We start from the raw sequence: 22,667 nt of genomic DNA, 5'->3' as shown, positions 1-22,667 counted from the left end.
TAATTTTTACACATTAACTCTCCATTGTGCTTCAAAAGAGAAAGTAGGAAGCTTAAATTTCAGAAGACTTCCTTTCAAGTTCTGCCTTTGACTCACACCTGCAATGTCACCTCAGACACAAGTCACTTTAATTCTCAGTGCCCTTCTCCCCTCCCTCCCTTCCCCAGTCAACTCTCTAGGCTAGTGGTGTTAAATTCAGTGGGCCACATCTTGGCTTTGAAAGCCATACATTAACATTACCTATGTTGTATTATTATTTATTTTTGTTAAACATTTCCCAATTACATTTTAATTCAGTTCAGGTCATACAAGGGAGTTTTGGACAGCAGCAAAACTTGATTTGATACCTCTGCTTGAGACTACAAATGGCAGAGTAATTGCTGATCTGTAACAGTTGAGGGAATTTTATCATTGGAATTTTTCTAAACCAGCCATCCCCATTTAGTGATTTACAAAGCTCCTTAGGGGCTCACTACAATGCTCTAAGGGGTCCATGCTAAATATCATCTAATAGAGCTTTAAGCTCTAATACCCTGCCAATTTTTGTAAAGGTTTCAACATCACTTACAGGTATGTAAATTGCTTTCTGTTCTCATCCCTTAATCACCCGAGATCTAATGATTTGTCTACATCTGAAAAGGATATGCTGATGTTCCCCACAGTTAGAGTTTTTCTATCTATTTTTCCATCAGATTTGATTGAATTACAGAAATGATTAATCAAAGGTATAAACTAGGTATGAATAATTCCTGGTCAAATCTGTTGAATCAATTAATCCAAGGCACTATCTAAGTATGAATTAAATGAAAGCATATTATACTCTATGGGAAATGTCTTGTGACTGGTTGAATAAAATCAATCATGCTCTCTTGAAATTTGGATAAACAGAAAGCCAGCCAATTTGGAATGCTGCATTCTAACACCAAGTTCTCACTAACCTTCTGAGAGAGAGTTTATTTGTGAGAGAGGAGAGTTTCAATCTTCTTTCCTTGCCTTTGAGCACAGGAAAACTTCATGACCTTTAAAAGGTTGAGAGATTTGTACTTCTTGTTGGTTTCAGTAGCTGCATTCCTAGAAGAGCAAAGGCCGACGAGAGAGCATGGATCCAGGGCCTAGAACAAATTAGACCCATTGCATACAGGCAGACCCAGAACACTACAGGGGAAATTTTACAAGGACTCCACAATGGGAGAAAAGGAGTAGGGAATTAGCTCTTTGCCCCATATGCTTTCTAAGCCTGAGCCTACTCTTCTTGGGTACCCTACTTGTGTGAGGCAAAACTGTATTTCATATTTGGGAGGGGAATGTTTTTGTAACAACTGTCTTTGCTATGTTCATTGCATGTTCCAGCAGAATTCAAGCTTCTTGAGCACAAGGATTATTTTTTTGTCCTTGTGTTTCTGATGGAATATCAATCAACCAATAAGCACTTATTAATTGCCTGCCATGTGCCAGATATATTTCTAAGTGCTGGTACTAGGGATACAGAGACAGAAACGAAACAGAATCTGCCCTCAAGAAGCTTTCTCTCCAAAAAAAAAAAAAAAAAGAAGCTTTCTCTCCATGCCATCTTGGAAAACAATCAATACACCTATAGGTAGATACAACAAAGTGGTAATTATGGTAGGGAAAATACACTAAGAGCTGGGAGGCTCAGAAAAGACATTATGTAACAGGCAGCATTTAAGCTGAGTTATGAAGAAAGCTAAGGATTTTAAGTGGCAAAGCTGAGGAAGAAATGCACTTTTAAATAAGTGAAAGGCTTTGCAAGTCCAGAGAGATGGAAGATGGAAGATCATGTGTGAAAATGCCAATTTGATTGGACCACAAAGAATGTGAAAGGAAATAATAAGGCTAAGACAGGTAAGGTGGGCCAGATTATGAAGATTTTTTAAAGGTCAAACAGAGAAGTTTGCGTTTGATTCTAGGGGCAATAAGGAGACACTGGAAAGTATTAGTTAAGGGAGTGATAGGATTAAACCTGTGTCTTAGGAAAATCATATTGACACCTGTGAAAAGGGTGGGTTAGACAAGTGAGAGACCAAAGGCAGGACACCAAGGGGCTATTGCAGTAGTGTGGGTGGTGGCTATGTAAACTGAGAGAAGGGCATGATATGAGAGATGTTGTATGGTGAAGAGTAAAAAGGGAGAATGTGGTTGGGATGAAGAGCAACAATCCTGTACAGGGTCAGTGGTTAACTAAATTTTTACTCACAAAGATAGGAGAATAGATGCCAACAGGAAACAATAGCAGTATAAGACCTTCGATTCCCTTAGTCCATGGGGGGAGAGGAGGTGTTTCAGATGATAGTATTTTCAATCTCATCAAAGGCCCCAAGCCAATCATATACAATTTTAGAAAAATAGCTGATGTGGAACAAATATGAGACTGACCCATCATCCATGAAGGTGGTTTGGGCCACTGAAATCAGAATATTTTCTGAGCTGCCCTGGGGAATAAGTTGCAGGGATCAAGAAACTTAATGTAACTGTACCACAGCAAATAAGTGGTCTTCAGGTCGGTTGAACCTTAGTATCCTGTTGGCTGGAGCTATACCAATCAACCAGTTTTCACCAGCTTACAAGTGGGTAGAATCAATAAGACTTGGCAACTGATTGGATATTTGGAGTGAAAACAGTGAAGAGTTTAGAACAACTGCAAGGTAGTTGCAAGCCAAAGTAACTAAAAAACATCATTATATTCTTGAGAGAAGCAAAAAAAGATTAGAAAAGGGATGAGAAAAGATAGTGAGTTCTCTTTTGGACATGTTAAGTTTGAGGTGCCTATGAGACATACAATTAGAAATGTCCAATGGTGCATTAACACTGTGGGATTAGAGTTCAGCAGAGAGTCTTAGAGATGGATGTGTTGGTCTGGGAAACATTTGCACAGTGATAACAAACATCTGGGACAATGAGTATTTAAGAAATATTTTTAAAATGAAATTCAGAGGGGCAGCTAGGTGGCACAGTGGAAAAGGCACCGACCCTGGATTCAGGAGGACCTGAGTTCAAATGCAGCCTCAGACACATGACACTAGCTGTGTGACCCTGGGCAAGTCACTTAACCCTCACTGCCCCACAAAGGAAAAAAAAATGAAATTCATCTGAGCTTTCTTAAAATATACTTAATTCATTCAATTCAACTGAACAACAACTAGAAAGATTGCTATGGGCAGAGCACTCTGTCATGTGCTAGGGGAGATACAAAGATAAATTAGATGCAGGCCTTCCTTAATTGAGTTTGTAGGCTAGTAGAAGAGTCTAGCACACAAATAACTAGAATACAATACAGAATTTACGAATAGAATAATTAGATACACCTACCATTGTGTCCATTGTGTATTTTCTTCTTCTTTTTTTTTTTTTTTGGTGAGGTAATTGGGGTTAAATGACTTGCCCAGGGTCACACTAGTGTCAAGTGTCTGAACCTGGATTTGAACTCAGGTCCTCCTGAATCCAGGGCTGGTGATCTATCCACTGAGCCACCTAACTTCCCCTCATTGTGTATTTTCATCCTTTTCCAATATTTGGCATTTTTTGTCTGTGTCTACTGATCTGGGACTGGGTTTAATTCTGTGTTCCTTTCACTGCCTAACACACTGTTGACACTCCATAAATGTTAAACAATAATCATCCCATGTACAGCTTACAAGGCAACCACAGAAGAATACCATAAAAGGAAACTAAACCCTTAGAAGATGAATACCCAGCCTCCTGATCACTGTTTACTTGATAAACAAACCAGATTTCACAGAATAATAGACCTTTGTATCTCTCCATATGGAGTTAATTCACAGCACCCGTTCCCAGCCTAATTTTCTGGAGAAATTCACTCTGTTTCATCCTCTGAGTGTCTTCTCTTGCCTCACCTTTAACCCCTCTTACCACTTGCCAAGAGTTCTGCAGAAAGAGATAGAAATGCACTGACTATTCTTTCTTTTGAATTAATTGAAAATTCATTAACTATGATCATAAGTCATTAAAGGATAAGGAACTTTATTGATGATTACCTTACTCCCTTCTCCTCATTGTATAGATAAACAAACTCAGGCTTAGAAAAGAGAAGTGAATTATTTAAGGTCAAACAACTAATTAGTAGTAAAGCTAGATTTCAATCCAGGTCTCCTGAATCCTTGTCCAGCAGGCTCCTGACTGAACCACTCACTATGGACCTGTATTTCCTGAATGCTCCTTCATACTGACACATTGCAGTGAGCAGAGACTTTGGAGAGGTCTTGTTGCATATCCTTGCAAAATGTACCTTTTTTGTGAACTGTCCAGTGGCTTATGAGTGCTATTTCATCCCCAAATAGAACCTGAACTAAGAGAATGCTAGTGTTAGAGCCATGCCTTTAACATTTGGTGAAGTTAACAGGTTATGGTGAAGGACATAGTTACTGAGGTTGTTTTTAGAAATCCATGAAGCCTGGGGGCAGCTAGGTGGCTCAGTGGATAAAGCACAGGCCCTGGATTTAGGAGGACCTGAGTTCAAATCCGACCTCAGACACTTGACATTTACTAGCTGTGTAACCCTGGGTAAGTCACTTACCCCTCATTGCCCTGCAAAAAGAAAAAAAAAAGAAATCCATGAAGTCCAAGGAGCTTCTTGTGTCTTTAGATGAACAGAAAGCTGCATCAGGGAAGCTGGGGCTGCATCAGGTCTTGGACCTAACTTTTTCCTCTTTTAGGTAAAGCCTCCTTACATTGTGGGTAGGAAGAAGGAATCTGCATCAGGGAAACTCTGGTTTTGACACATTGAAGAAGTACAAACCAACTCCCTACTCTTCCATTTAGTGACTATATCAACCCCTGTGGATTTAATTTTCATGCCTATACAAATGGCTCCCAGATCTATATGTTCATCCTTAGTCTATGTCCTGAACTGTAGTCATGCATTTACTCCTTATTGGACATTTCAAATTGAGATGTCTTATAAACATCTCAAACCCAGCATGTCCAAAACTGAATTCTTTATCTTTCCCCACTAAATCTATCCAACTTTTGAATGTCCCTATTCTAATGGGAGTCCCATCATCCTGAGAGTTACCTAGGTTCACAACCTCTTCAATCACCTTCACCCCATATATCCAATTGGTTGCCAGATCTTAGTGATTCTACACCTAGATCTCTCACATCTGACTACTTCACTCTATGCACTCTACTTACCCTACTTCTAGCCCTTAAAATTTTTCTTCTGAACTAATACAGTAATCTTCTCATTGGCTTCTCTGCCATAAGTGCCTTGTCTCTCCAACCTACCCTCCACACATATGCCAAAATGATGTTCCTCAAGTGTATATTTGACCAAGTCACTCTCCAACTGAGTAAACACCAAGGTCTCTATAATCAACCATAGACTCTTCTTTTTATTTTCAAAGTCCTTCAAAACCAGCATTCAACTTACCTTTCTTTTAAAAAAGCATTTATCCAAGACTTGACAGAAACCATGCCAAACTTGCCAAACTGGGTGACTATCTACTTCTGGTGATTAAAAATAACAGTAGCAAGCATTCATATAGCACTTTAAAGTTGGCTTCACATACATTATCTCATTTGATCCTCACAACAACCCTGTGAAGCAGATGCTCTCATTGTCCCCATTTTATGGATGAGGGAACTAAGGCTGAGAAAAGATAAGTAACTTGCTCAGAATCAAACAGCTAGTAAATGTCTGAGGCAGGATTTGAACTTGCATCTTCCTGGCTTCAGGTCAGAATCTAGCCTCCTACAGTATACAAAGTGAAGAAAATGGAGTCTATAAACTATATATCAGTAAGCCAATTACTGATAAAATGCTAACACAAATTTTTAAAGAGACAGTAATCATTTTTTTAAATGAACTAGTAATTACAACAAAACAATTGTGGCTTTCTTTTTTTTTTAAATCAAATCTGGTATGTGTAACCCCATTTTCTCATTTGATAATGTTCCCAGACTGGTAGACCAGGAGAATGATATTTGTTTGGTTCGGTCATTTCAGCTGTGTAGACTGTTGAGGTCTAAGTAGAGAGCTGAGTATAACCTATCTGTTTCAAATGACAGGAATTCCAAAGAAAATCCTTCCACTTTTTGAGGTTGTCCAGTTCACAGAATGGCAACAGAGGGGCATCCAAGCTCTTATGTTCCCTTCACAGTTGTTCTGAATCTTCTGCCCTTGCCATCTGACACTGCTTCAGAATGCAACATACCAAGTGTCTTGGAATGTGGGAATGAAAAAAACACAAAGTCTTTCTACTCCAGGCAACAGGAGATAAGGCGATTAGGGACCCTGTGTGTGCGTCTGTGTTGCAGAAAATTTTTGTAATGCTTACCACTTGCCACAAAACATCTGGTCACATATGTATAGTTATTTATAGCAGCTCTTTTTATAGTACCCCAAAACAAGAAACTAAGGGAATGCCTACCTTTCAGGGAATGGCTGAAGGAATTTTGGAATATAGATGCAATGAAATATTATTGTGCCACAAGAAATGATGAAAGAGATCATTTCAGATGGAATTATGAAAACTTCTTTAAACGAATGCAGAGCAAACAATTCATGCAATGACAATATCATAAAGAAAAAGAACTTTGAAAGATTTTAGAACTCTGAACAATGCAATGACAAAGTCTAGCAGCCCGAAGGTGAAGCATGTTAGCCATCTCCTGGCAGAGACATGAAGGACCTAAGATAAAGAATGGGACATACATTTTGGGTCATGGACAATGTGGGGATTTGTTTTGCTGGAGTATGTGTATTTGTTGTGGGAAGTCTCTTTTTCTTCATTTTATTTTATTGTTCAATGGGGGAACAGTGGGAGGGAAAGATAGTAGAGATTTGTATAATAAACAAAGCATCTGGTCATGCTGGTGAGAAGTCACTGACCCCCATGATAAGTGTTAGATCCTGGCATCTCTGAAAATTGATCATCTCAGGGTAAACAGATTCCTGTCTTAAAAAAAAATCTTGGGGCAGCTAGGTGGCATAATGGATAAAGCACCAGGCCTGGATTCAGGAGGAACTGAGTTCAAATCTGGCTTGAGACACTTGAAACTTACTAGCTGTGTGACCCTGGGAAAGTCACTTAACCCTCATTGCCTTGCAAAAACCCCCCAAAACAAAAAACAAAACAAAAAAATAATTCTTTCCTCTCTCAGGAACTGAGACTTGCATCACATGATTAGATTAGATTTTCCATGGTTTATTTTTTCTCCTTGCAAAAAGGGAAACTATTTCCCACTCATCTTAGTGCTATGCTGAAGTTTGGGTTTTCATCCACTGAGTGTACTTCTGTACCTGCCTATATATATCCATTATGACATGGTTTTGTTTCTCCATCTCTCAAAATTTATCATGCTGTTGCCTTGTGTGAATTTTCACAAGTATAACTTAAATGTTTTCCCAAATGCTGGGAGATCTTGGACCAAAATATATGCTGTGGTCATCTAAGGCAGAGGTATCAAACATAAGGCCAACAGCCCCATGCAGCTGGCAGCACTATCAAGTTCTGTTGAAGCAGATTAAAATTTAGATGGTACAGTGGATAGAGCACCGGTCCTGGAGTCTGGAGTACCTGAGTTCAAATCCGGCCTCAGACACTTAACATTTAATAGCTGTGTGACCCTGGGCAAGTCACTTAACCCCAATTGCCTCACTAAAAAAAAAAAAATTAATTGGGAGGGGCAGCTAGATGGCACAGTGGATAATGCACTAGCCCCAGATTCAGGAGGACCTGAGTTTAAATCCAGCCTCAGACACTAGACACTTACTAGCTGTGTGACCCTGGGCAAGTCACTTAATCCCAATTGCCTCACCCCTCAAAAAAATTTAATTGGGAAATATTTAAGAAAATAAAAATATAATAACACATAGATAATGTAAACATGTGGGGTTTTTTTAGTCAATATGGGCTCCCAGATATTCTTATGTATGTTTAGTGGCCCCTGTTTCTACTTGAGTTTGACATGGCACCATATCAAGGTACCATGATTTAATTCACATAGCCAGAAATTTGCAGGGACTCAGGAATTATAATGTGACCTCATCGATGGCAACATACTGGTCAGTACACAACTTTCTTTCATCCCTGGGATATTCACTATTGCTCTGAAACCTCAAGGATAACATACCCATGACCAGGTATTTACCTTCAATTGGCCCAAGGAATTAGATCTTTGTGAATTCTGTGAAGAGAGCCATCTATATTAACAGGACATAAGTATTCATACTACATTTCTGAGAGGAGAGTTCAACTTTAAAAAAAAAATTAAGAAAGAAAGAAAGAAAAAACAAACCATGAGATAGGAAAGTGATGGCTAATCTGGGAAGCAAAGTACAATCTTCTCCTCACCACAGGGTACAGCAGAGTGAAGAAGCCTCTGCTCAGCAGACAATGAGGTGCAATCAAATGCAATTCAGCATGATATGAATTAAGCATTAAGAAGCTGCCTGACTCTTTCCATAGCAACCGAGCCTTAGAAAGTCCAGAATTTTATTGGCCAGATTCTTGTATTGTTTTCAGGGAGCAGCATGGCTCCTTTGCCTGGGATTATTAAAGGTGTCCAAAACAAGAGTGAATCACTCAGATAGTCAGCTTTTCAACCTCCATTTAGAGTCATGTATGTGACACATACAAAACACTTTCACACAGACATGGACAAAATTAGAAGTGTCCTCAGGAGAAAGGCAATTTGTTTTAAAGTTCTTTGGAAATTAAACTTTTGGTGTTTCCATTTTTCCAACCAGCAGGCTTCAAATTTGATAGGATAAACCCAGTTTACTTGTTTCATTAATACTTTAATTTCATTAGGCAATAATGACTGTTAAGAGATTATCCTGCTCAGGAAAACATTAAAAATGTTCCTCTTTATTCATACTCTTGATAAAATCTGGCCAAAGGTGTCAGAGGAAGACGATGAAAGTAACCTTCTTCATGGAACTATGTATGATTGGTGATGGGAAAAGCAAGGAGTGGAGCTTTCAGTGAAAGGTTTTGTTGCCTCTCTGCCCAGAATTATAAAAGCTCATATCGAGCTTGTAGTATACCCAAACCTCCAGATCTTTTCAAGAAACTGCTGTCTAGTTGTACCAGCCTCATTTTATACTTGTGAGGCTGATTTTCTGAAGCTGAATGCAAGATTTTTTTATTTGCAATGTAAATTGCAATTAAATTTAAAATGTCCTGTTTATCATTTAGGCTATGAATAATAGATTTGGTGCATAAAAACAATATTTTCTATTAAAAAAACCATGGGTACAGATAGGGAGGAATGCTAAATGAAGATGATTAATTACTAAAATGTCATCTTTGGCTCATTCCAACGTCCCACCCTGCTGCAATCCTTTTGTTTGTAATTCTTCTCAATCTGGCCTCTGTCAATTCAGCATGTTAGTTACCCTTCTCAGTTTGGTGTCATCTCAAAAGTGGAGATGCAGAGCACTGGGAGGCTTGTCACCTGGCCAAAATTTGATTATATAGCTGTCAACCCAAGTCTGGAACTGATGCCTCAGGGGGCTAGGGTTTGGCTGTAAGTCTCCTAGTGGCTTAATTTGGGCCCAGGGGTCCTATGCATACCTCTTGAAGGCCATCATAACCAATCACTCAGTCACCAAGTCCTGTCAATTCCACCACCAGAATATCTCTATTATCTGCCTTCTCCTTTTCATTCCCACTGACACCAGTCTGTTCAAGCCCTCATTATTTTAACTTTGCAGTAGTCTCATAACCAGTCCCTCCCTTCCCACTGGCTTTCCCTCGTTCAGTCTACTTTACACAATGGTGAATCTTTCTAATAACTCTGATCACATCACTCCCTTCAGAATGAATCCCAGCTCACAAGACTTCAGTGGGTTTTTATTGCCTAAACTATAAAGCCTAAAAGTATTTAACATAACATTTAAAGCTCTTCATGATTTGGGTCCAACCGATTTTTCCCAGTTCTCTTTCTCTCTACTTTCATACGTGTAGCCTATACTTCAGTCAAACTGGGTTTTTTTGGCCATCAGTCAAACCAAGTAGAAAGGTCAAAAGATGTGGAAGGAGAAAGAAGTAAGAGGTAGGTCAAGTTCATTCACAACATTTCACAAATAAAGCCCGGATTTGGGGCTACCAGAGTTCATTGTTAGGAGACAGACCAGGAGGTCAAGCTTAATAAATGATGTGGATTCAATTTACCGCATTCAAAGATTTCATGGTTCTGTTGTGAGTTTTAAACACAGTCATGTGGCAACTGAGCTAGTCTACTTGCCCCAAACCTCCATTAACTGTAGAAACTCTTACAATTGCTACTTTTATTCATTCACTGCGTTGGTATTGAGAAAGCATCAAATTTGCTCATATTTCTCTCTCAATGATCTGTCCCCCTCTACCACACTACCCTTTTTATGTCATTTGACCCTACCAACTACCAATACAACCCCTTCATGAATCTCCATGAAACTTACATGGTAAAAGACATTCATCTGTAGGCTCTCTTCATCATCTAGCACACAGGAAGCATTCAATAAATATTTATTGAATTGATAAATTTATTATTTACCCCCAGATAATGTTTTGGTGTTTCCAAACATTCAAAGTCGTTCTCAGATAGACAAGTGATAATTCCCTCTGCTACACAGAAATAAGGAATTAACTTACAGCCCCTGAAGCAAGGAAAACCAAGTCTGATAAGGGTCCTGGACTTTGGTAAATGGTAAAGTGTAAGCCTGGGGTAAAATGGGATATTTCAACCTAAGGGAGCAGGCAGGAATAGAAATGAAAATAAGAACCAGGCTGAAATAATAGAGCATCGGAAATGAAAGCAGAAAAAGCAGCAAGAGACATGGGACAGAAGGACAAAAATCAGTCAGGAAAGTAGTCAGGAGTGCTTGAGGTTTCGGTGGTCATGTATACCCACCCACAGCACAGCACAGCACAGCACAGCACAGCACAGCACAGCACAGCACAGCACAGCACAGCACACAACACCTGCATTGCCCAGGGACAATGTACCCCTCTTCCACTGCTTCCCTTTGATGCAGAACTAGAGCACGCACAGCTCATGCCTCTTTTTGCATCTTAAAAGTGTTCCCTGGGCCCCAAGAATTCAACACAAGGGAGGAATTGTTCTCTCATCTTGATCTGAGCACATTTTGCTGAGACCTGGGTAGCAGATAATTACACTGGGTAGGTAGCTAGAACTCTGGGTTGGCAGTATATAAGGATTTGAAAGTTAGTGTGAGACCCAGAGGCCACTCAAAGGAAGACAGATTTCACAGGGATTATTCATATGAAAGGCCATATTTGGGGAATAAAAGAAGCAAATCAACTCATCCAATTACCACTCTACAACCCACTTAAATATTGATCAAAGAGAAATTTATTCACAGAGTTTTTAAAATACAAACATAAAATAGCACTTTTATTTTTTTTACAAAAATGAATATTGAAACAAATGACAGTACAACACATGTATGACAATCATGAAACGAAAGCAAATGTTCTCTCCTTATACTTACTATCTATCACAAAGTAAAGTCATCCTTCTGCTGGACAGAGAACTGTCCCTTTGTGTCATGAGTTTCAGCAGCAGGAGCTGCAGTACATAGCGTAAAATATGGCATTCTTAGAAGAATGCTGAAATTACAGAAGCGTAATTTTAAAAGTCTGAATAAACAGTGATTACATGTTGAGGGAGTTTATGCAGGATATACAAAATACTGATAAAGTGGCTTATTGGTCCATTTATTAGGATTAATGTATGATTTATAATGGGATAACACTGAACTTTAAATGATAAAAAAGAAAGGCAAGAATAATGCATTGTTTAAATCTCCATTTTAATCTGTGCCATGATTTTGCATGTGTGTGTATGTGTGCAGGTGTACTCATGTGTGTTTACTCGTGTGTGTGTGTGTGTGTGTGTGTGCGTGTGTGCGTGTGCTTTCAGGAGTGCCAAGCCTAAAGGGGATTTTTAGGGATTCCCCTGCCTTCCAACACAATACTGTTTCCACTGGTCATTTAATATACTGTCTTGCTTAGTTTGAAATGTTACAGCTAAAGAGAATTTCCTGCATGTATAACTGCATTCTTATAGAGCAGACCAGTAATACTCTGGGGGAGGGGGGAGCATCTCATTCCCTACAATGTCTTTAGACTTTGGTCCATCATTTATGTCCCCCCCCCATCTTCCATATCATCCATTCCTCTTATAAATCCCCCTCTCCCTCCCATCCCCCCACCCCACCCTGTGTCATATCTCATGTTATAAGCATTGTGTTAGACAAAAAGCCATAAATCCATCTTTCCAAACTTGCTTGCTGCTTGATTCTTCCTTCAGTCTCTCTGAGCTCTTTTCTTCCCACCTGGGTCTCCTTGCACCATTCTTGGCACCATCAGTATGGGTACTGCTTTTGTTTCTTGCCAGAGAAGCAGGCAAGCCAAGTGCAGAGTAGCATGGCCGTAGCAGCTCCCCCACCAGTGCAGTAGTAAGCCCAGCCGATTTCACACTTACCTAGGAATGAAAAAGGAAAAAAAATATACACATAAGTTCTCAAACTCAAATTCCTCAGAGATTCATTAATTTTTTAATGGTTCCTTTAGCTTTCAGATTACAATTATTTCTGGAAATATTCCTGATCCTTCTAAAAACTGAACCCTCTCTTGTAACAAATAAAACAATTGAGCAAAAACATTTGACACAGTGAGCACCTTAAATACTGTATATGCCAATCTATCCTGGTAGTCCTCAGACTCTCTATCATAAGAGGAAGGGTGGTTTTATTATTTTTTCTCTGGAAACACACACATTTTTTAATTGCTAGAGCTTAGCCTCCTTTCAATATTCCATTCATCTATGTCATTATAGGTATTGTATTTATTGGGTTTTTTTGTCCTATTTATTCTGCATCAGTTCATTTAAATCTCCTATGGGTTTCTCTCAATTCTTTATATCCCATTATTTCTTAATGCACAATAATATTCTATTATAGTCATATGAACCCAAATCAGTGGGCAACCACTGTGTTTCCAGTTCTTTGTCACCACATAGAGTGCTGATATTTAGCTTCTGTCTTTGATGTTTTGGGGGCATCTGCCTTCTAGTGGGATGGACATTCAGGGGCTTTTTTTAAGAGATGGGAAATGGAAATATCAGGCTGGAATATAATGACACTGCACCTTTGAGGAAAAAGAAGGAGCACATATACTAGAATATGCTTTTCTAGTTTTACTCTTCTGACACTTAATAACACTCATCCAGAAAGCACTTTCTGGGCAACTACAGTGTCTGCTATAATGGCCAATGAACCAGAAACAATGAATTGGCCAACTTGCAGAGAAAGATCTGAGCAAGGTAGGGTTTCCAAACAGCTCAATTTGAGGCCTTTGTTCTGGGATCTGGATTTTGTAAAAGATGTCAGGGCCAGGAAGCTAGAGCTCTCCAGTGGTCATCCAAGGCATTCTGGGATCATATAGAAGAGCAAGAGTGACTTTGCACATTTGTTCTGGAAGGATCTCTAGACTTATCATCACTTTTCACCTAAGGGGACATGAAACTTAACCCTCCTTCATCAATACTTTATTCCAACCCATGAAGAAAATGTGAAACAGCAGCAGAATCTCAGCTCTGATACCATTCTTTGAGAAAAAGGGATCTGGGTATCAACTCTAATGCTGGTTCAAAGATGTCACATACACTTTTAAGATATTGAGAGAGTAGGAAGACAAATGAGGAAGGGGGAGGGGGAGATAAAGCAACTTGTTTTCCCTTTAAAACTGCACGACCGGGGCAGCTAGGTGGCGCAGTGGATAGAGCACCAGCCCTGGAGTCAGGAGTACCTGAGTTCAAATCCGGCCTCAGACACTTAACACTTACTAGCTGTGTGACCCTGGGCAAGTCACTTAACCTCAATTGCCTCACTAAAAAAAAAACAAAAAAAAAAACCAAAACTGCACGACCTAAGAAGAGAGATCCATTAGAATGTTGAAAATAACATTGTAATTTCCTAGAAATCAGAAATGTACACATTTCCCTCTCTGAGCAAAAATTTTACTTGTGCAAACACCTGTCCTTGGTTAATCAAAAGACAATTACCTCATAAGTTAAATTGTCACGTATGAAATAATACAATGACAAGGGTCTAATTCTATCTTCTTTACTTGGAGTCATGATTCCCAAAGCCTTTAGGCTCAGAGTGACCCATTTTGGGTCAAAGGGATGGATTTTCTGTGTTTAAGGACTTTTTCTATAGGATATAGAAACTCTGAATGTAGTAGAGTTTTGGGGAGAAGGACCGAAGAGAAGGGAAAGGGAAGAAATTTTGCAGAAGCAAATTAGCTCATTGCTTCTTCTCTCTTTCCCTCTATCTCTTGCCAGTCTCTCGTCTTCCTCCTGCCAACTGTTCATCCTCTATTCTACTGTTCCTCCTTCTAACTTACTGTAACCAATCATTGTGAAGACTGATGTATTCTGGCTTTTGGTAACAAATCCTGGATTTGTCACAGGATTGTGATTGTTTCTCATTGCTTAGGCTTTGTTTATTCATATAACCTTCAGATCCATGTATACTAAACTTTAATCATTCTTGATCATCATAAAGAAGAAATAAATTCTGGATTCAAAAGCCTATCTTTTTATTTCAGGGGGAGGGAGGAGGCAATTGAGGTTAAGTGACTTACCCAGGGTCACACAGCTAGTAAGTGTCAAGTGCCTGAGGCCAGATTTGAATTCAGGTCCTCCTGCATCTAGGGCAGGTGCTTTATCCACTGTGCCACCTAGCTGCCCCCAAGCCTATCTTTCTTACTCAAATGAGGTAATATTTGCAAATCTCTTAGCACAGTGTCTGGCACATTGTTGTTTGTCCATTATTCTTGAAGAAGACCATGACATTGGGGTGATGTCATGACTTGCATTGAATTGGATTTAAGTGAAGGAGAGCTGTGCAAAGTCACCAATCTCACTCTGTCCTCCAGAGTCATCTGGGTTCAGTGGCAAAATATACACCAGAATGATTAAAGATGGCCCCGGATGTTTAAGGCAATGTGGGTTAAGTGACTTGCCCAGTGTCTGAGGTCAAATTTGAACTCAGGTCCCCTTGACCCCAAGCCCAATACGCCAATGCTCTCTCCATTGCACCACCTACTTGCCCCTGGCACATAGCAGGTACTTAATAAATGCTTCTTCTCTTCACTTTTCCATTCTCATAATATATTCATTTTCATAGGCCAACTGTAGAGTTAGAAGGGATCTAAAAGGCCATGTAAAGCTATCTACCTGAACACTCATTTTAGAGATGAGGACAATGAGGGGAAATGATTGGCTCCTGGTCAGACAGGGAGTAAGCATCAGGGCCAGGAGTGGGTACCTTGTCCTCTGATTCCAGAAGCAGTAATCTTGCTATTTAAAAAATAATAATAATAAATGCCTTTCTACTGTGAAATTCAGAAACCTATAAACCTCATTTCATGAAGGGAAGGTAATTTGACTCATATATTAAGATACCATTTCACAAGCAGAGAAGAAAAGCTACAGCCTGGCAAAGATAAGTAAGTTGCACATAGCCATTGTAACTCCAATGCAGAAGGACTGGAATTCATAACCAATGATCCTCTTTATCTCTGTAGACCATAACAAAAAAGTAAATTTACAACCAGAGAATCATCTTTCAAAAGAGAAAATACTCAGTGTTTCTGAAGGTAAACACCTCTATTTCTTCACTAAGCTCTGTGGAGGGCAATTTTTAATTCCAAGCACATTTTGAAAGTCTTTACAGTTCCTGTACATCATGTTTAACATTAAAACAATAATAGATACTGAAAGATCTCATCTCCTCAGTCTAAGTTTCCCAGGTGCAGGACCTCCCATTATTGCTAATGGACATCATATACATTTTTCAAGGGCACTGAAGTCCCCTTCATAGAACAGAATTTGCTGACAACTCTGGGACAACACTGCTTTATGTCATGGGAATGACCTCCATTTTGAATTATCCTCCATTGAATCTCTCAGTTGTTCCAATGATTTAAATAAATCCAGGAGGGGAGGATAAATGGGCAATGAATCGACTGTGACTGGTTTAGTATCTTTCAAAAAAGTCAGCAAAATATGTGGGAAGTGTGATCAGCTTGAGGCTGAACAAAGAAACACGATCCAGGGTTAATTAATAACAGTGTATTGACCTAATCCATAGTTTCATGATCTAAACTAGAAAGACATAGTATATAACATTCCTTATTAAGTATTAGACACTTTAGCATGAAATATTATTTGAACTGGCATATCATTTTGGGTTACTATGTGTCAGTCAAAGTATACAAGTCGATGAATAAATAATTCTACTGAAGATGAAATACAGTGAGTTGAAGAGACTGGAGTATTAGAGTGCTTTCTTTAGCATAGGAAAGGAAATCTGAAGACAGAAGGCTAAGCTCTATGTCCCCTTAGCCAGCAGTTGGACTATGGTCCCTTCCAGAGTCGAATTCACAATGTCCAGCATTAGTTCCCAGATAAGATATTCAACCACATGAGTTTAACAAAACCTACCATTCTGGGAAAAATCCTGAAGCCAAAATAAAGCACTCAGACTGGCCAATAGAAAATCTACTGCACTAACAATTCCTGCTGGAAATGTTCTAACTTTGCTATTTCTTTTTTTTCCGTTTTTCTTTCTGCAGGGCAATGAGGGTTAAGTGACTTGCCCAGGGTCACACAGACAGTTAAGTGTCAAGTGTCTGAGGCTGGATTTGAACTGAGGTCCTCCTGAATCCCAGGCCAGTGCTTTATCCACTGTGCCACCTAGCTGCCCCCACATTGCTATTTCTTGAAAACTGTTTATAGTGACAGCTATAATGATTTTTATTTATGTACCTTATTTATGTCATGAAATCTATAGTTAACTTATGTAACCAAATGCCAATCCAAAGCTGAAAAGTGACCAATGTTTTTTTTAAATACTAAGAGTGTACAAGAAGAAAAAGGTAAACCAATTATTCCATGAGATAATGTCATTGATTAAATAAACGTGCATGTATTTATGTGCATATGTTATGGTTAATATTGACAAACAAGGTCTAATGTTAACTTGTTGGGCTAATACCCAGTGTCATTCAAAACACAGAAGAAATAAATCTCCTTCTCTCTTCAGATGAAAACATTCTCATCTGCCAAGACAATTACAAATGATATAATCATTAAAAGGATGTTCTTGATGCCACCTACAGATAAGTAGGCCCCTTAAAGTTAAATTTCGGGATACTGGTTTGCTAGTATTGGGCATTAACCTGTTCCCAACTAATGTCAATTCAATTCAATTCACATTGATGAAGTGCCCACTAAGTGCTGAGCACTAGGGATACAAAAGAAAAGCCAAAGACAGTTCCTCCCATTAAGGAACTTATAATCTAATGGGGGAGATAAGATGCAAAGAAATATATACAAAGTGATCTATATACAAGATAAATAGGAAATAATTAACAGGAAAGTCACTGGAATTAATAGAAGTTGGGGAAGGCTTACTGCTGGAGGTATCATTTTAGCTGGGATTTGAGGAAGTAGGTGACATGAAATACTATTCATATGTTACAAAGTCATACACATTTGAAGATTTTGTAAGAAATGAGGAAATAGATAATTTCAAAGAGACATGGAAATAAAATGATCAGAGCCAGAACAAATTAATCTATAACATCAAACTTATAATAATGAACAATTTTAAAGATTTATATAAACTGAAGAATGGAGCAAGCAGAACCAGGAAAATTTATACAATAATAATACTGCAAAAACTAAACAGCTTTAAGATCTGTAAGAATTAAGACCAATGCAATTACCATCTATAATTCCAGAGGACTGATGAAGAAATATACTATTTATTTCCTGAGACAGTACTTATAGACTGTGGGTACAGAAAGAGACCTATATTTTGGGGGGCATTGTCAATAAGGGAATTCATTTTACTTCTCTATGTGTATTTATACAAGGGATTTGTTTTTCTTTTTAACATTTTAATAAACATTTTTATTTGAAGTTTTGAGTTCCAAATTCTATCACCTCCTGTCCTCCTCCCCACTTCCCTGAGGCAATCAGATATAGGTTATACATGTGCAAATATGTAAAGCATAACCATATTAGTCATTTTCTATAAATATAAACCTCATTTCATGTATGGGAGGTAATTTGAGTTATATATTAAGATGTCCATTGCAGAAGCAGAGAAAGAAAGACAACCTGGCAAAGATAAGTGAGTTGCACATAGTTACCGTATACTCAAATAAAAAGAAAAAAAAAATGAACGAATTAAAGTGAAAAAGTAGCGTGCTTCAGTCTGTGTTCCATCAATATCATTTCTTTCTTTGGAGGTGGATAGTATGCTTCATCATTAGTTCTTTGGGATTGTCTTAGATCATTGTATTGCTGAGAATAGTTAAATCATTCACAATTCTTAATTAAATAATATTGCTATCACTCTCCTAGTTCTGCTCACATCACTATACATCAGTTCTTATTTCTTTCCAAGCCTTTCTGAAATCATCCTGCTTGTCATTTATTAGAGCACAATAATATTTCATTACAAACATATACCTCAGCTTGTTTAGCCATTCTCCAATTGATGGGCATTCCTTTGATTTCCAATCCTTAGCTACCATAAAAAGAGCTGCTATAACTATTTTTGTACAAATAGGTCTTTTCCTCTTTTTGGGATGTCTCTGGGATATAAACCTAGAAGTGGTATTACTGGATCAAAGGGTATGCACAGTTCTATAGCTTTTTGGGCATAGTTCCAAATTTCTCTCCAGAATGCTTGGATCTTTTCACAACTTCATCAATGGTGGCTTAGCATCCCAGTTTTCTCACATCCCCTCAAACATCCAATATTTTCCTTTTTAGTTATATTTGCTACTCTGATAGGTGTGAGGTGATACCTCAGAGTTGTTTTAATTTGCATTTCTTTGATCAATAGTGATCTAGAGCACTTTTTCATATGATTGTAGATAGCTTTGATTTCTTTATCTGAAAACTGTTAATATCCTTTGAACATTTCTCAATTGGGGAATGACTTGTATTTTTTATACATTTGATTCAGTTCTCTATATATTTTAGAAATGAGACCTTTATCAGTGATGCTTGTGCAAAAATTATTTCCCAGTTTCCTGCTTTCCTTATAATTTTGGTTACATTGGTTTTGTTTCTGCAAAAGCTTTTAAATTGTATACAATCAAAATAATCTATTTTACGTTTTGTAAGGCTCTCTCTATCTTCTTTGGTCCTAAATTCTTCCCATGTCCATAAATCTGACAGACAAACTATTACATGCTCTCCTAATTCGCTTATGGTATCAGCCTTTATGTATAAATCATGTACCCATTTTGACTTTATTTTAGTATATTGCATGAGATGTTGGTTTATACCTAGTTTCTGTCATACTGTTTGCTGGTTTTCCAAGCAGTTTTTGTCAAATAATGAGTTTTTGTTCCAAAAGTTTAGATCTTTGGGTTTATCATATACCAGATTACTATAGTCATTTACTATGTGTAATTTCTACCTGTTCTATTCCACTGATCCAACCTCTCTATTTCTTAGCCAGTACCAGAGTGTTTTGAAAATTACTGTTTTACAATACAGTTTGAGATCTGGTACTGTTAGTTGATCTTCTTTCTCATTTTTCACTGATTCCCTTTATATTCTTGAGCTTTTGTTCTTTCAGATGAATTTTGTTATTATTTTTCCTAGCTTTATAAAATATTTTTTATAATTTGATTGGTATATCACTAAATAAATAGATTAATTTAGGTAAGATTGTCATTTTTATTATATTGGCTTGGCCTACCCTTGAGTAATGAATATTTTTCGATGGTTTAGATATGATTTTATTTGTGTGATAAGTGTTTTATAGCAGTGTTCATATAGTTCCTGGGTTTTTCTTGGCAGGTAGACTCCCAAATATTTTATATTATCTACAGTTATTTTAAATGGAATTTCTCTTTCTACCTCTTGCTGCTGGACTTTGTTGGTAATGTATAGAAATGTTGATGATTTATGTGTTTTTTTATATTCTGCAACTTTGCTAAAGTAGTTAACAATTTCAAATAATTTTAGTTGATTCTCTAGGATTTTCTAAGTAAATATATCATCTGGAAAGAGTGAATAGTTAGGTTTGTTTTTCTTTTCTGTTTTTAGTAGAGTGGGCAAGTGTGAGAAAGACTTTTTTTATTAAAAAATAAAATATAATTTTAAAAAACCCTACAAACTACTTATTCAGGAAGCACATCCTCATGTTTTAAACTATTTTTAAAGTATTCTAGGTAAATTTAGAGGTGAGACTTCTAATAAGTTTGGACAAATCTACAGGCATGCTGAAAAATTTCCTCTTGATAAAGAGTTAGAGCAAATGGCATCAAACTCAAACAGAAATGAGCACCTTTAAACTATACATAAAGATCTCTGTAGGTTGCAAAATGACTTAGAAAAGCACACATTTATATATTTCTTTTCTTATTAAAACATCAACACATTAAAATTAGATAGTAACTATATTTTAATCTAGTTAGGGCTGCACTGGAGAGTGTTGTGGACCATGTGTCTGACATTTCTGTTCTAAAGCATCATTCTTAACCATTGATGGTCAGTTTGGACGTAAAGTTTTCATTAATGCTTTTGATAGATATATCACACGACCATAGAATCACAGACTTCAAGCTGAAAGATATGTTGGAGAGAGGCATGATACAATAAAATGGATATTCACTTACAGAATTAATCTCATTCCTTTAAAACCAGTGCATGTCTCTTTTCAGACTCATTCAGGAAAGTAAAATAAATTTAACTAGGAAGCGAATTTATGCAAATGGGTTTGTTCCTTATTTTGGTGAGGAGAGTTTACATTATAAAAAATGTGTGATAAATAAAATAACAAGTTTGCAAAGGATTGTAGTGAATTTTCCAACTATGTAAACCAGTACTATATCACTAACTTAACCAAAATGGAAAAAAACGCCTTGAATGCTTCTTGCATAACAAGAACAAGAGTGCCTCACTGTCTTTTCACAAAACGGGAAGAAAACCTTTTCTTAATACTTGGGCTGGTGGAAAACACTACCTTTAAGACTGATAATTTGTCTTGTGAAAGAACATAGAGCATTCTGAAAAGCAATAGAACTAAACAGAACTAGGAAATACAGGGTCATTTTTTTGTGGCCATATCATCCTTCCTTTTCAGGGTAATATGTGCCAGTCTTTATATATTACATTAATGTAAAGAGAAAGGATTTTGATCAGAAGGCTAGGTTTGTCTGCCATCTTTTCAGGAAATTGAAGAATTAAATCTATTTAAACCCTTCCATTTTGCTCTTTGTAATGCTCCATCAAATAGGCTTCCAAGCCTGGTTGGCAAATTACTGCTTTCAACATTGGGGAAAACTACACTTGACAGATAAAATAAAGGTTACTGGCACTGAAAGATGTTACATGGTGGAGCAAACAGTGCCTGCCTGCCTGCCAAGTCCACAGAAAAAAGACATTATGTGGCTACATTCCAGAGCTGCTCCAAACCATGGCCTTTTGCAGCAAGAGAATGGAATGGAGTGGAGGCTGTAGGATGTTATCAAAGGGATGAAAGGATATGGAGGGCTTTTGGAGTTAGCCTTTAGTCATGTCAAAGTACCATGTATTGCTTCCTATAACGTCACTGAAATTTTATTGCTTCCTTTCCTCTTTCCAGGACATATTAATTTTGGACTTTCTCACAGTGAAATAAAAAAAAAACTGAACCAGAAACAGAATTCTCAGGGGAAAAAAATTACATTATTTTTCCATCTCTGTCTTTTGATTTGGTCAGTCATTTTCAAGAGGCCCTGTGCCTTGATATGGGTATGTTTCATTTAGGGCAGGAATTAGATTTTTGGAGCATAAACCTGTTAATGGATATTAAAGTTGATTTCACATAGAAATTGATGAAAGTGTACTCTCAGGAAGACTGGACAAATAATGAGGGCTGAAGGTAGGAGGAGTGGACAGAGAAGGAAAAGAAAAACATTTGATGCAGGGGAAAAAAAAAACCTTGGAAAAAACTTTGGTCAATTTTCTTCTTGAATAAATCTTTCCATCACCATTTACATCTAGACATCTGATTTGCATATACATTAATAAAAGAAACAGAAAGACTCTGTCATTAACACCAGTCACCTTTGTTTTTATGTAAAGCTACCAGACAGAGACAGAAAAGCCACCAGCAGAAAAGAAACAGGGATCAAAACCTTCGATCTAAAGAATGTAAGTTTCCATTCAATTTTCTGTTGAAGGGAGAAGTCAAGGAATAGGCCTCATGGGCTAGTATAGAAAAAAAAGGAAAGGGAAAAATAAACAAAGGATCGAAGAAAACACTGACTTAGCTAGCTTTCATGCCAAACTCTCTGTAGGTTTGTTTTCTCCTTAGCTGCAATTCACTGTTGGGTGCTTGTAACAATGTTATTCTCCTCTGTAAATGTTTTGCAAATGAGCTTGTAGTTTAAACTAGTGTTGGCTTTAGCTGTCACATTCTTTTGCTTGGCAAGACGATTAAGCTATTGCTGACTGAGTCAGTTTATGGGATCTTTCAGCCTCCTCATTGTGGTGACTTTTTCATGGTTAACATTTCTTAAGGAACAATGAGAGAAGCAATGAATTTGCTTGTGCTGGTTTCCAGTTTTTCAGAGTTGACAGCTCTTTTAAAC

The 22,667-nt window shown here is 37.7% G+C and overlaps 1 protein-coding gene across 3 annotated transcripts in view; it reads right to left on the bottom strand.

Annotated features, from left to right (window-relative positions):
- Positions 1 to 12,207: 12,207 nt before the first annotated feature.
- Positions 12,208 to 22,667, bottom strand: part of LHFPL6 (LHFPL tetraspan subfamily member 6) — a 314,124-nt gene continuing 303,664 nt past the window's right edge. For all 3 annotated transcript variants that reach the window (XM_043990919.1, XM_043990916.1, XM_043990918.1), the window contains exon 4: positions 12,208 to 12,474. In XM_043990919.1, the coding sequence (XP_043846854.1) occupies positions 12,356 to 12,474 (119 nt within the window). In that variant the 3' untranslated portion in view covers positions 12,208 to 12,355. The remainder of the gene's footprint in view (positions 12,475 to 22,667) is intronic.

Source organism: Dromiciops gliroides, chromosome 3, assembly GCF_019393635.1.
Source record: "Dromiciops gliroides isolate mDroGli1 chromosome 3, mDroGli1.pri, whole genome shotgun sequence".
NCBI lineage: Eukaryota > Metazoa > Chordata > Mammalia > Microbiotheria > Microbiotheriidae > Dromiciops > Dromiciops gliroides.
This window is presented reverse-complemented; position numbering and strand designations above follow the sequence as displayed.